Below are 14,538 nucleotides of genomic sequence, written 5' to 3' on the forward strand. Positions count from 1 at the left end.
GACACTGTTGGCTGAGAAGCAGCGAAAAAACGAGAAATTGCCAGGAAGCAACTCGTACATAATGAGTTGGTTCAGAATTGTTTCTCATTAACAAGATAATAAAATTGTTTAATTAGTGTTTGAAATTCGATTACGAAGTTTATAACTGCTCGGTCTGCGTGTCTTCTGAGGTTCTGAGAGTTCATTGCTCGTTTTTCTTTTAAAGAAATTCATAACCAAAAGAATTAGTTACTTCTATTTTCTATTCTGGTATTATAAACATTTGTCTGTATAGTTTGACAAAACTTTAATCAATTCTGTATATACTAATACAGTAGGATCTTGATTATTCGGAATATCACTAATTTGAATCTGAAACAGTCTATGATAACTAGTTTTATTATTTTCGATAGACAACTGTTAAATTAATTATTAATTAACCAGCTTAATAATAAATTTAATACACGAAAGAAAGCTCATAGTAATAGTCCATTAGCCCTGTTAATTGCTACCTTTTTGTATCTTTGTATATCATTATTAAATCATTATTTGAGTTTATCATAATACTGTACTCTTATTGCTAATACAACGAATAATTGAGAATCTAGATATTAAAGTTTGTAAGTAATTATGACTCGGTTAATGGAAATTCTATTGTATGTTCCTATTGTTATACCAAATACACAGAGTGTCCTAGATTTTTCCGTGTAAACATATCAGACAATAGCAATGTGTTCCTACACTGTGTCAAAAGAAATACCAGCTCGTCGTCATTTTATACGTTTATTTCAACTTTTTAATAAAGTATTTAAGAGTCTATGTTTATGTAACATCTTTCTCTTATTTTTGCTAATAGAATATCTATTTGTTTATCGTCGCATCGACTAATGTCATTAGCGACCACTATAAATTTAGATATTGTTACATATTATTTGTACTTGAAGTATTATATGTGTATGTATGTGTATGTATTGTAAGAAAAATGTTGTATATTATCTAAAATATTGTATATTATCTATTTTACTCGAATGAATTTATACGTTATTCTTAAGTTCTGTGCCTGTGATAAAGCTTAAGATCTTTCTATTTCTTCAGAATTCTCTAGGCAGATTTTGACGTCATTGATTAGTCTGTATCTTTCCCTCAGGGTTGGTTTTCTCGAATATGTGTATATGAGTTGCTGTTGGGTGTCCTATTCGTAATCTGTTAACAATGATTTATTGTGTCTGTTTAGTTTATTGGCTGGATTCTTAGATGTGGTGTTGCCCTTAATTTCATATAGCGATGTCTTTTTTGAAGTTTTCCATTCTTGGTTCCATTTGTTGCTTGTTATTTTGGCAAAGTATATTTGCGCATCTTCGTATGGTACTTTGGTACCCAGGGTGTTGTGTGGAATTTCTATTAAATCACTTGAATTGTTGGGTGGGTGTTTTAGATAGCAAAGTGCTATTTTAACTTCAAATTCTAGACTTTTGTTTTTATTTTGGAGGGTAATTGCTATGGTGTTTCTTGTAAAAATGTTTTTTACTTCTTTTAAAGCTGTTTTAGAGTCCGTCGATATGATGTATTTTCTATTTCTTTTGGATTCGAGTTTATCTATAGAGCTATTTCGACTGCTAGCATTTGGGAAAGGAGTTGTGATAGTGTGGGTGAAAGTGAGTACTTAATTCTTTCTTTGCCGATTATTAGAGTGATTTGATTTACTTCTTTCGTTGTAGATCCAAATGTGTATATATTCAACCTGTTGTTGTAATCTCTATTTATGTTGTGGTCTTCTAATATTTTGATTGCTAAACTAGATTGTTGATGCAGTGGAGTGTCTTTGACAAGGATTTCAGGGAATGTAAGGTTGTTTGTTTGTAAGCAATTCCTTAACCATGTACCCAGAGAGGCAGGGAATTGAGGCTTTTCGTGGAATAGAACTTGTCATTAGATGATTCGAATATACATTTAAAAGTTGGGTTTTTTAGTGAAGCCGCTTTCTTGTACGCGTAATTGAGCATTAGTTTGTCTCGTCTGTATTTTAAGGGCTCTGTTTCATTTTCGGCTAGTATGCTGGATATTGGGCTCGTTCGAAATGCACCTAACGTACAATTCGGAGACCGGAGTGATGGACGGAATTTAGACGAGTTACTTCTCTGCTTGTACTATACATGATAGATTCGTAGTCTAATTTTGACATAATTGTTGATTTATATGTGTTAATTAGAATTTTCATATCAGCATCCCAATTCCTAGCTGCAAGTATTTTTAAGAGATTTAACCGCTTCGTACAGTCCTTTTTCAGTTCTTCGATATGTTTTTTCCAGGATAACTTCTGATCAAAGGTCATTCCTAGTATTTTCATATTGGAGACTTCTGTAATTGATGTGTTACTAAGTGTAAGTGAGAGTTCGTTCAGTGGGGTATTATTTCTAGAGAATACCATATATTCCGTTTTGTTGAGTGAAAGTTTGAAACCAGTTGCCTTTGACCAATCAAAGAGGCTATTTAAGGACTGTTGTATTGTTTCTTTGGTAATATTAGTATTTTTACCGCTGCAGAAGATTGTAAAGTCATCAGCAAAAAGACAGCTTTTAATTGGGGATTTCACTTGATTAACAATGTCGTTTATTGCTATTAGAAATAGTGTGACACTTAAGACAGAGCCTTGAGGCACTCCGTTTTGTATCGGCGATTTACTGGATAGCAATCCGTTGATCTTAACTTAAATCGATCGATTTATTTTAAGAAATTCTTAATAAAAACTAATATTTTCCCTCTTACTTCCAGGTTGTACAGTATGTTAGTTAATCTATCACACCATATCATTTCGTAGGCTTTTTCTAGATCAAGGCGTACAACTGCTACGTGAACCTGTTTTATGAAAGCGTCGGTTATAAATTTTTCGACGAAAACGAGATGATCTAGTATTGATCTGTTCTGACGGAATTCACTTCAATTCGGTGAAATTAAGTTTCGTTCTTCTAGAAATATTGTATGATTCATCCATTGACATCGATAGAGATATTACTGTTAAATGTTGAATCGGCTTTTTCCTTGAGATTGTAATTGCGCTCTTTGTATTTTGCTTTTTATTGCCTAAACTCTTCTTGATAATTGCTGTCATTTGAATTGGCAACGAACGTTTTGGCTAGTTCATTTGCGATATCGATTGATTTGCTTATGTTATTTCCTTTATCGTCAATTAAGTTATTAATTTGGGTCGAGCGTTTTTCCCCGTGAATCCTTCTTATTCTGTTGAAAATTATAGAAGATGAAGTACTCTGGTTTAATTGATAAGTGTATTCTATCCACGATTTCCTCTGACTTTGCTTAAACACTTTTCTGCATATGGCTTTTGCTTTATTGTGTTTCATTTTATTTGCGATAATTTTGTGCTTCTTGTAGACGTGTTTGCAATTTTTCAAAGCCGTAGCGCATTCATCGTTCCACCAAGAAACTTACTTTTTATTTTTGTTAGTTTTAATTTCTGGAATTGCTTCGTTTGCACAGTTATTTATTAAAGATGTAAGTTCGGTCATTACGTCATTTATGCTGTGATTATTTATTTCCAGATGGTTTATTTTTGATAAGTCTATTTCTATTTCAGATTGGAAAAGTTGCCAGTTTGCTTTCCGAAAATTCCAAGTCGTGAGTAACGCGATGTATGTGCGGCTAATGTTAGATCTATAGCGCTTTCTTCTGTATTGTATTGGTTGAAATGAGTCATTTCATTAGTGTTTAATAAGACAATATCATCGGATTGATCGATAATTTCCTCTATAATTTTTCCTCCTGTATTAGTATTTCTTGATCCCCATAATGTATTATGGCTGTTAAAATCTCCTAGAAGAATAAATGGTTTAGGTAGTTGATTTATTAATTGTTTCATGTTATCTGATGAAAAGGTGAAACTATTTGGAAGGTATATGTTGCATATGCAAATTTTTTCATGTAAGTAACAGATGGCTGCCGTGGCTTCAATATCAGTTTTGATGTTAATTTCTTCAAAGTTATTATTCTCTTGGATATAAGTTGCTACGCCTCCACTCGCATGATTGTTCCTGTTCCTATTTCTAACAATTTTTGAATATCCTTTGATGTTAGCACAGTGTTTGTGTTTGAAATGAGTTTCTTGTAGACATATAATTTTAATTTTCCGGGCATAAAAACCATTTAGATTCCACTGTAGTATGTTGGTATGCATTATTGGTTTTTTTAGGTGTATTTTATTATTTAAAGATTAGTAGTATTCGTCTGAACTTCCGTTTTTTGTGTCCGTTGGAGTTTCGAGTTTTTTGATAATTCTAATGAATTTGTTTTTTAAGCTACGTTCGGTTAGTAGCGGATAAATTTCTCTCATCATAGTAGCTACTGCTTTAGAGTTTGTAGTGTATTCTTTGACTGTATCTTGAACAAGAGAGTTAGAATAGGTTTTGTCTATGAAATTAATCAAATTTGTGTAATCAAGAGGAAATCTGTTTTGGTTGTCTTCTATTTTTTGTTTTACAGTTAAGAGGGCTAATTCTATATTCTTCGTTTTTATTTTATCTTCTTCTTCTAGTTTCTTTTTCTTGGGCTTTGTATTGGGCGATTTAAAGGTTTTCCTTGCTTCCATTTACTGTTCTTCGTCAAGTTGCAACAGAGAGAATACGTTGGATTCGGAATCCGAGATTTCCGAATTTTCGTTGATTTTATGTGAATCGGCCTGGCTAGAAAGAGGCCGTTTCGATCTATTTGTATTCAAATTGTTTGTTATAGATGAAAGGATTTCGTTTAAATCATTAGTTGTATAGTTTGTTTTGTTATCAGTGGTCATATCGGTGGTTTCCATTAAGTTAAGTTCTTCATTATTAGAGGCAACTGTTTTTTCTTTTGGGATTGGAGTTTGGTTTACTATTTTGTCACTTCCTTGATTATTTGCTATTGAACATTGCCTTGCTAAATAATCTTCCTTTTTGCAGATGAAACATGTTAGGCCATCTGGTGACAAAAAATCCAGTAAGTTGAATTCTTATAGGTAATCGATATTGATTCGGGGATCTTTTTTACGTCGTCTTGATGGATATAAACTTGTTTTCGAAAGCTACAGATTTGAGACAGTCCAGGCTCAGATAATCCTGCGCTTATGAATGAAATTTTTGATTCAAGACGGATTCCCAAATGTTTTAATAATTTTTCGATTATTTCATGTGGTATTTCTGGGTTGACGTTGAATATGGTGACCCTTTTTGTACGTGCTATGAGTGGAGTTATGCTAATATTTGTATTTCCTATTTTGATCTCTTGTTTTGTTTCTATTAATTCATCAGCTACTTGTTTCGTGAATAAATATCTGCAAACTCTGCTATTTGATATTTTTGATCTAAATCTAATATTGTTCTGGTTCGTTAATTTTACAATTTGGCTTACGTACTCCTTAAAAGAGGTTCTTTCCAATGCCTGTAACACAATTGCTTGGTCTCTTTTGAGGAAGATTTCACTTTTTGTAGTATTTGCGTAGTTTATTGCTTGAGTGGTACTTGGCTGTTTTTCTTTGTTTGTCGGTATATCCTGAGACTGTAGCACTATTTCTCCTCTGTAGTCAGAGGAGTGCTTACCCCTGTACTCAGGGGTAAGGGGGGCACCTCCTAGAGAGGTGGTCATTACTTTAATACATTATACGAGGTGTTGGTAATGTATGTATGGTTCGTATTTAATTCACCGTTCACTTCTGTACACACGCGCGCGTCAAGACTCGTTCGGAAGTATTTTGTTTACTAACACATCTGGATTCTACGACGGTCGGAACAGGAATCTAATAGAATATGTTTGCTGTATATAATTTTTGATCAAAAGAATTCAAGTTCTACTGTATAAACTTAAATGTAAATATAAAAGGAAAAAGTAAAATGTCATCAGATTGTAGTATTATTATTCAATATTATTAAACTGTTCTTGAGACTATGAATGAGTTTTATTTCGGTTTGAATTGTCAGAAACTTAACGTGTTTATCTCACAAAATATGGAAGAAAGTAAGAAATAATTTTCAAATATTACTATAGTAGTTATTAACCATTTTACATGAATTATTTCCAAGATTCATTTTAATAAGCATTTATATAAGACAGCGCATGATACGTGCGGAGTGGGGAACGCGAATTTGTTTATGGCGGTACTTGGAGCGGGTCCCGAGAGGCATCAGCCGATTCTGGATAGACGATAATATTCATTCATGACACGACAGTCGAACCGATAGTACCTGGTATCGCGTTATCTTTGTTGAAACACATAGTTCTGTTTTGGCTAGAACGATTCCGAGTCCTTTTCGATTCGCCTTACTTTTTCTTATATTTATGTGCTAGAAATTCTAGGGAACCGGAAGCACATAATATTTATCCGATCAGATATCGTAATTCGGTGAACTTGTCTATGTGATTTTCATATAGTATTTTCATGCTAAAGATAAGTTTCGCAGGTTGGTAGTTGTTCGGAAACTTACCAGACTTCTAAGCACGTCGTCTGGCACGTTTCTAGTGGAATTGCAGAGTGCCCTGGCAGCACTGTGAGAGAAAATCACCGGTGCCATCGTCGTCTGCAGTGCAGCCCTCATAGTCCTTGTCGAGACATGAGAGAGGTCCACTAACATTCCCAATCTGTTTAGTTCTCTGACAACTGCCTGAAAAATAATAAAAAATATGCACAATTCGTAACTTTTACACGTTTGTAGAGAATGAAACATATTTTACTGATCAAGGAATCACTTCTTATCAGTGTTGAATGAATAATAAAAAGTTGTAGTCGAATCAAAGTTTCAGACTTTGTTTAAGAAACTAAAGTAATTCATTATTCAAATTTGCTTTTATATACTGTAGTTTATTTATTTCTCGTGAAATTTTAACAAACAAATAATTGAAACGTTCATAAAAGTAAGAATCTATATCAGATTTTATGATATTTTTAAAAACACTAATTTTGGCGGTCGAAAATGAGACTCAGAACATAATGGAGTTTTTTGGTTATAAAACCTATAACATATTGGAAAAGTATAAAAGATACTAAAATATTCTTTTGCTTTCCTGGAGAAACAAAAATTTATAAGCGCCGTTTCTATTATGAGCTCCTTAATTTAGAATAGTATCGTTAGACGTTGTTTACTATTATGTTGCAGATGTTACACATAGATTATGTACTACAAATATGAAAAGTAAGCCAAAAGTCATTTTTTGTTCTCTTTTGTCGCAAATAGTGATTAGGAAATTATTGGTCAGTTGAAATATTTTTTTTTCTTAAATCGAAGATTCCATTTTTTAATTTCATAGATATGGAAAATCCTTTTCGACCATTCACAAACTTCAATTCTTTCAACAACACTTATTTCTATTTAAGTTAATGCATCATGTGATTCTTTTCATCAAGTGGCACGGTATACTTGGCCACGACGCCAAGTACACAACGTGTTCCAAAATAATGGGACAATCCAAAACATGCTTATTGTACATGCAAAAAGAAATTAAAAAGTCCCACGCCACTTTTCAATTTGAGGCTTAGTTTCCAAGATATTAGCAGTTGAAAATTGGAAGATTGACTTCCGGAGCGAGCTTCTTAACCTTTTCACTACGAACGGTGACTATAGTCACCCAACGCCCGACGTGTTAAAATTTTTGACCAGATGTGTCCAGCGATGTCTAAATTTTTTCACAGATGTAGCCCACGTGCAATTACGGACGATTAAGTCCGGCTTTCGCTAGTATCAAAGCTGTCCTTTATACCGTACATTATTACAGCATAGTGGTTTGTTGTTAGTTAATTAGAAGTTTCAGCGTATTAAGGACGGCTTTGATACTAGCAAAAACCAGACTTAAACGTCCATAGTTGCAGGTGGGCTACATCCGTGAAAAAATTTAGACATCGCTGGACAAATCTGGTCAGTTGGTTTGGAGTGATTCATCTGGACCCTCCATATTCTCTCACAGGCATTACAGTTTCTTTATCATATACGTGGTAGAAATTTCTTCTATTATCCGAAATCATGACTTTCAGTTTATTACTTTTAGGACAATAGAGTTATTTTTTTGACATATCGTAAAACATTTCGGGAGAGTTTTGTTTGAAAATAAGAAAAAGTATTGACCTAAATAAGTTACTGATAACTGCGTACTTTGCAACTCTTCAATTCCTGTTCTTTTGATGACTAGCATCATTGGATATTACTAACTGTAGCATAAGCAATGATTTTCATAAATTAATACCTTATCATAAAAATGAAGACCTACACCATAGGGTGAAACATGATTTTCGTATAGCATGTGCAAGTAGCGTCAAAAATATTTTTCATGGAAGACACGCAGCAGCGGTAGAAATAAGATTAAAAGTGATATTTTTTGGGACTACAATAGTAGCAATATTTTGGCAGAAGATTAAATTTTTGTGCTTAGCGTTTTTAAATGATTTTGATAGATTTGTTTACCCTAGGCGTTTTCAAAATGATTGACGCTTTGTGGTAGATTCTTCAAGGGATCGCATATACTTGACGGATTTTTGTTTACTTTTTTAAGGTATTTGGAGGGTAAGATTTATTTCTGCAGTAATGTGCATCAACTTTTAACTCGCTTAAAGTATCCGATTTATCAAAATGTTAATTATTAATAGTTTGTTCGCTTTATAATTAACATTCTAATATATAATACGGACTGAATTTAACATTACAAATAATGTTAAAATTACTCCAAAATTGTCCCTGACTGGAAATAATTTAACAGCTGTTTCTGGAGTAACTTTTCACAATTCTTATATTCTACTAACATGTGTACCTATCTGTTATAAACTTTTTGAGTTAAAATTGTTTTTGGGAAAGAAAAAAATGCAATAATTATTGCATAAAAAGTATACGGTTTTTTAGAATGAAAAAGTGATTTTTGACCCACTCTATACAAAGTGTTACAGAAATTGTAACATCCTGTTTAATACTGAAACTATTTCATTGCCCTATTCATTTAAACTATTCACTCAGTATTAATAACAGATACCAGCTAGGAGAATTATTTCTTGGATCTTTTGATATTTAGAAGATGTTAAATGGTTCAGAAATTTTTGTTGTTGCTTGTTTACTATTCATAATGCATAATCGAGTAAACATTTGCTTATGATTAATCACTAAAGATGAATTATTTCTAATACAATTAATATTCGCATGTATTATACTCTTATAATAAGGAACCCATTACAAGTTGAAAACGTAAAATTGTTCAAAGATTGGAAAAATATTTCTATTTCACAATTATTTAATTAAAGTATTACATTATTGTATTCAAAAGTTTATATCTTAAATTTATACATGTGTATCAGAAGATACTTTGTGTAATTAACATCTATACAGACATCTATACAGACATTGTACGAACGTAAATGAAAATTATATCATTACAAAGTTTGTGCTTGGTAAGTTAGATGGTTCATATGCATTTTACAACTATTGAAAAATTATTCAGCAAAAATTTCTTAAATCGAATCGTGATAAGGTATTATTCCAGATAGCACACGTCTTGAAGACGTCTATTTTATGTTCATTTTATGCCTAAACGTCTTACGACATAATTTAGACGTCGTAAAAACATCCAAGAGCGTACATCTTAAAGACTTGCAAAGTTTACGTCCATAAAACGTCTTAAAGACACACTACATGGACGTCCTAAAGACTTACGCTTTTAGACGTCTTAAAAACGTATAATTTTTGTCTGAACGTCTTATATACGTAATTTGGACGTCCTTAAAATGTCTTACAAATGTTTCTTAATACGTCCTAAAGACATACTGATTTGTAACATCGGACGTTTCAGAGACGTTTTTTGGACACTTTTAGGACATTAGTAGATGTTTTTAAGACGTTTTTAAGACGTATTAAAGACATCCAGTTTTTAAAACGTCTAAATTATTTCGAAAGACGTTCAGACATAAAATGAACATAAAATAGACGTCTTCAAGACGTCGTATGCTATCTGGGTATACCCATATGGCACAGAGATGTCTTGAAAATGTTTTAAAGACATCTAGTAAAGTCCTAAAAACGTTCAAGAAACATCTGTGAGTCGTCCGATGTACAAATGAGTATGTCTTTAGGACGTTTTAAAAGACATTTATAAGACGTCTTAAAGACGTTCAAATTACGTTTATAAGACATTTAGACAAAAAATAGATGTCTTTACGATATTGAAAAGCATAGGTCTTCAAGACGTCCTTGGAGTGTGTTTTTAAGACGTTTTATAGATGTAAATTTCGTAACTCTTTAAGACGTATGCTGTAGCATACTCTTAACTCTTTAATACGTCCAAATTATATCGCAACATGTTCAGGCATAAAATAACTACTTAAATGTTTCATATTGATATGGAAAATAACGAAAGTCCCTACAATATACCAAGCTTGCCGAATAAGTATTTAAACCGTGCCCAGAGGACACCGAGTAAAAAATGTGAGTCTGCGAGCTAAACTTTGGTTTCTATTACTGAGATCGTCACGGAAAAAGGACGGGGAAGTTCGCGGACGATCTCTCCGACACCAATCATATGCTGGTGAGTGTGAGGGGTTCTCACTTCAGTTCGGATAGCAGTTTGTGGATCTCCGTTTCGGGCGACCAGGTCGAATTTTGATACCGACGATTGTGAATTTCGAACGGAACTATACACACACATATGCACTGTAACGTTGTACCAGTGCATGTCATAAAACCGAATCTTTCCTGGGGCAGGGGCGGCCTTTAGTGCGTATCAATAGGAGTATTACACCAAACTAACATCTATTTTTACGTACGGAAGTCAAGCGTCAACGGATATCTCGGTGACAGCAATGTAGCCATTGCCAGAAGAGAGCCAACTGCCCAGAAATGGAAGTAGCAGAGGATATGTTACGGTAGGTCTTTGGATTGGAGAGTAGCTTAGGTACCTGCCACTCCAGGATTACTGCGTCCAGGGAGTGAGGCGATGTCTCAAGGATAAGGAAGAGGCTGTTGTTGCCCGTCGAGCAGAATCACAAGAAAACGCCGACGAGATGACTGCACCACGGTTCTAGGGGACCTGCCAAGTCAAGGTATCCAACCGACGTCACTCAAGGAGGGTCTCCTCGGTCAGTATTCCGGGGGAGAAGTCCTTAAGGTGGAGGCGCTAGGGCCCAGTCACAGGCGCCACATCGCTAGTAGATGGCGGTGGAGGAAATCTGAAGGCTTAGAGGACCTGCGTCTCTTGATCACGACCGTGAGAAATGCCCTAATCATCGATCGATATCGATCTGTCGTCGTAATGAATTGGCTGCGATGTCACACGAACCGCGCGGTCCAATCATGAAAGTGATAAGAAAACGCCGCGTAACGAGATCCTGCTGCGAGCAGCGATCTCATCCTTCTTCTGGCGAGGGATGTCACTGAGACCACAGGTACGTTAATAGTTTCCCTACTTCTTCCCCCGTGTATCATAAATTCAAGAATATCGTGTGCGAAAACTGCGTATTCTCGGACTCCTGGTAATCGCTTAAGTCCGGGTGACAGAAGGAAAGCGATTTCGCGTGAGGATTACCTACGGCCTGAAGACTACGACACAAGTCGAGTTTGCGGTCATGTGCGAAATTTGGTTACCTAAAAATGATTAATAGTCAAAACTCTTCAAATTGACACGTAGTTACAGTTAAATGCAAAAGTTAAGAGATCGATTGGTTTTAGTTTAAGCCAACATAAAGCAATCGTTTTTACAGCATCCTCGAATATTCGAAAACAGTATGACAAATAAATCCTTAGACTTTACGTTTTTATTGTCTACGATATGATCTAACGCCGAACCTTTTCTCATACATTTAGAGTACTCTTTACCATCCTTCACCTTCAGAAATACCATCCTGTCTTAATGTTGGACACTTATAAACTGTATTATTGTATAGAACATGCTTTCCGCTTGAAATAGGCGGAAAAGCAGGTACACGAGTACTGGAGTGTGAGACGTTAAGCAAAGCGAAGTACAAAATAGTATTTTCCATATCATGTATGCACATTTCCAGTCTCTACTACCGAACATACCGGTTTCAATGTTTAAAAATTCGGAATTAGTCAATCACTATGTTTGTACTCGGAAGAGGGTAAGCCGGAATAAAGCACGTTGAGAAGTCACAAAACAAACTTTTACTTTATTCTAACGAGATCCAAAATGCAAAGACGCGACATATACAGTAGATGATTAGGATCTAACCGCTCCGCGATCGATCCGTTCAATTCGGCAGTGTAGCGGTGGGGGGACTCATCGCAGGTGGGGCCGATAGGCAGTGCGTCGATCACCGGCGATAAGGACGAGACGTGAGGTTACCGACCGGTGCCGAAACACACTACAAGATTGAATGCTACTCTGCGTCCTTTTAATGTTTTTTGTGAAGTGTGATGAGACCACTTGGCACAAGTGTAAACTTCGGCTCAAGTATCGGCGGTATCACAGGTCTCATCTGTTTAAGAAAGGATAAAATGTATCGTGCTTATTCACTTACTCTTAGAGAAATCGTCCTACTCTGACGATCCAAGATCATTGAGATCAGCGTGGCTTAATACGGACGGAACGGAGTCTACGAAACATCGTTCCGAAACTCGATGCGAATACTATTGTAATGTTAATGTTAATGAGTTCGTCCAGGACCTTTCCGTCTGCTACGCTCAAGCATTCCGTGACCATTTCTTGTACAGTCATTCTCTCGTCAGTGAACTCAGAGGCAGTGCCGCCGCCTAAACAACACGACTATAAACCCGTGTTCATATACTCGATCTGTCGATGTGTCTTTATTAGTACTTAAATAGCAGATATCGTCCCAAACCCAAAACTGCTATGTGCATATATGTGCGAACTGCAAGCGAGGGTCCCTCACTGAAGCATCGAGAAAAGAAAAAGAAATCGTTGCGAAATGTTCCGAATTTCTAGCGAGGAAATTTCGCATGGAAGTTTATATGCACTCATGTTTTTGAAAATTTTTCCTACAGAAAATGTCAAAACTGGTTTCTTCTGGATCTCGTTCTGCTGGGGTTCCTGATGCAACAGTAACTTTTTACCTACGAATAATCTGACTGTCGTTTATAAATTTCCACATCTGACAAATTTCGCTGTAAACATAATCTTCTGTGTTTTCATCAAGCAATGTGCCTCTTCCGGTCATAATCATGAAAGGATAGTTATTGCACTGCAGTCAGTAATAGTACACGAACTGACACTCAGTTCGGACACCAATTTTTGTTCCCGACTCACGAAACAATATGGTCGTAAACTAACGGTATCTGCAAAGCACTCCGACGATATCATTATCGCTAATCCGGAGTATCATTCTTTCTCCCCAAACTTTCCGGTACCTTTTTAACCTCAGAAACAGATTTCCTCCTCTAGCAGAGTGAACAAGGAAAATTCTTCTCCTTCAGGTCAATAGCCAATAACTATATATTTTCTTATCAACGTCCAAAACCAGTAAAACGCACTTCGGAAGAACGCATCAAAACTATTTGAATCGTTCAACGAAGCATATCGTTTCATGGCCACCGACAAATTCGACGAAATATTTATATTGTCCACAGAAATTAAAACACAGTGACATAGTCAGACTCGCGGGTTCGTACAAGAGTGTGGTTGTTGGGCGGTTATCGTGTAATTGCGACTTGTAATATTTGTGTAAAATGTATACCACAGAACAACGCGTTTTTATAGTACGAGAATATTATAGGAACGGTTCTGTGATAGAGTGCAGAAGAACATTTTGTTAGGAAATTGAGGTAAGCAAATGGCTAAGACAGGCCACGTGCTTTTTGTCAACGCGCTTTCGCCATCCGCAGTCAAGTAAGGTACCTCTGAGGGTACCATAAACATAGAAAGAGACAATACTGACGAAGGCGTCCTCACAGCTAACGGACGGTCAAAAGACCATTCTTGTACTGACTTTCGTCGTGTAAAGTAAACGTGCAGTCTTGAAAATGCCTTGTGTCTTTATTCGAAAAAATTCCCTGATTGCGTCTTACAATTTCAAGAAACGTTTAGTGAAACAATACCATGCAAGTCCTATATATTGCAATTAATTAAGAAATTTGACACCACCGGTAGTGTCCTAAGCCAACACGATGTAGCTGAAAAATGCCTGAAGGGACCGTGTAAACTGTAAAAGACCGGTTGTTAAAAACTCCGTCGATATCGCTAAGAAAATTGTCGCAACAACTGGAACTTCCGTATTTGGTGTACCAACGGGATGCTAAAAAAGCTTATTTTAACGCATATTAAGAGTTCACAGTTCAGGAGTTGCTATCACTAGATAATGCCAAGCATGTCTAGAATTTTTTTTTCGTTTCGGTGCTTCATGCTGGAAAATTCAGGTGTATTAAATGTAACATAGTTTACAGATGAAGCATAGATTCACCTATTGGTATATATGAATTCCCGAAACACCCGTATATGAGCAGGAGAAGACCCACATCATGTGCTTCCAGAACCACTACATTTGCAACAACTTGGAGTATGGTATGCTGTGTCACGCCGAAGGATCATTGAGTTAATATTTTTCAACACAACATTAAATTCGCAAACATATATTAATGTGCT

At 35.5% G+C, this 14,538-nt stretch overlaps 1 protein-coding gene across 1 annotated transcript in view; it reads right to left on the reverse strand.

Moving 5' to 3' along the window:
• LOC143179325 (dipeptidase 1) overlaps positions 1-14,538 on the reverse strand; it is a 418,835-nt gene that overhangs the window by 36,525 nt on the left and 367,772 nt on the right. Inside the window, exon 8 of the mRNA XM_076378510.1 lies at positions 6,444-6,620. Within this exon, the coding sequence (XP_076234625.1) occupies positions 6,444-6,620 (177 nt within the window). The remainder of the gene's footprint in view (positions 1-6,443; positions 6,621-14,538) is intronic.

The sequence above is a fragment of the Calliopsis andreniformis genome, chromosome 5, assembly GCF_051401765.1.
Source record: "Calliopsis andreniformis isolate RMS-2024a chromosome 5, iyCalAndr_principal, whole genome shotgun sequence".
NCBI classification, from domain to species: Eukaryota; Metazoa; Arthropoda; class Insecta; order Hymenoptera; family Andrenidae; genus Calliopsis; species Calliopsis andreniformis.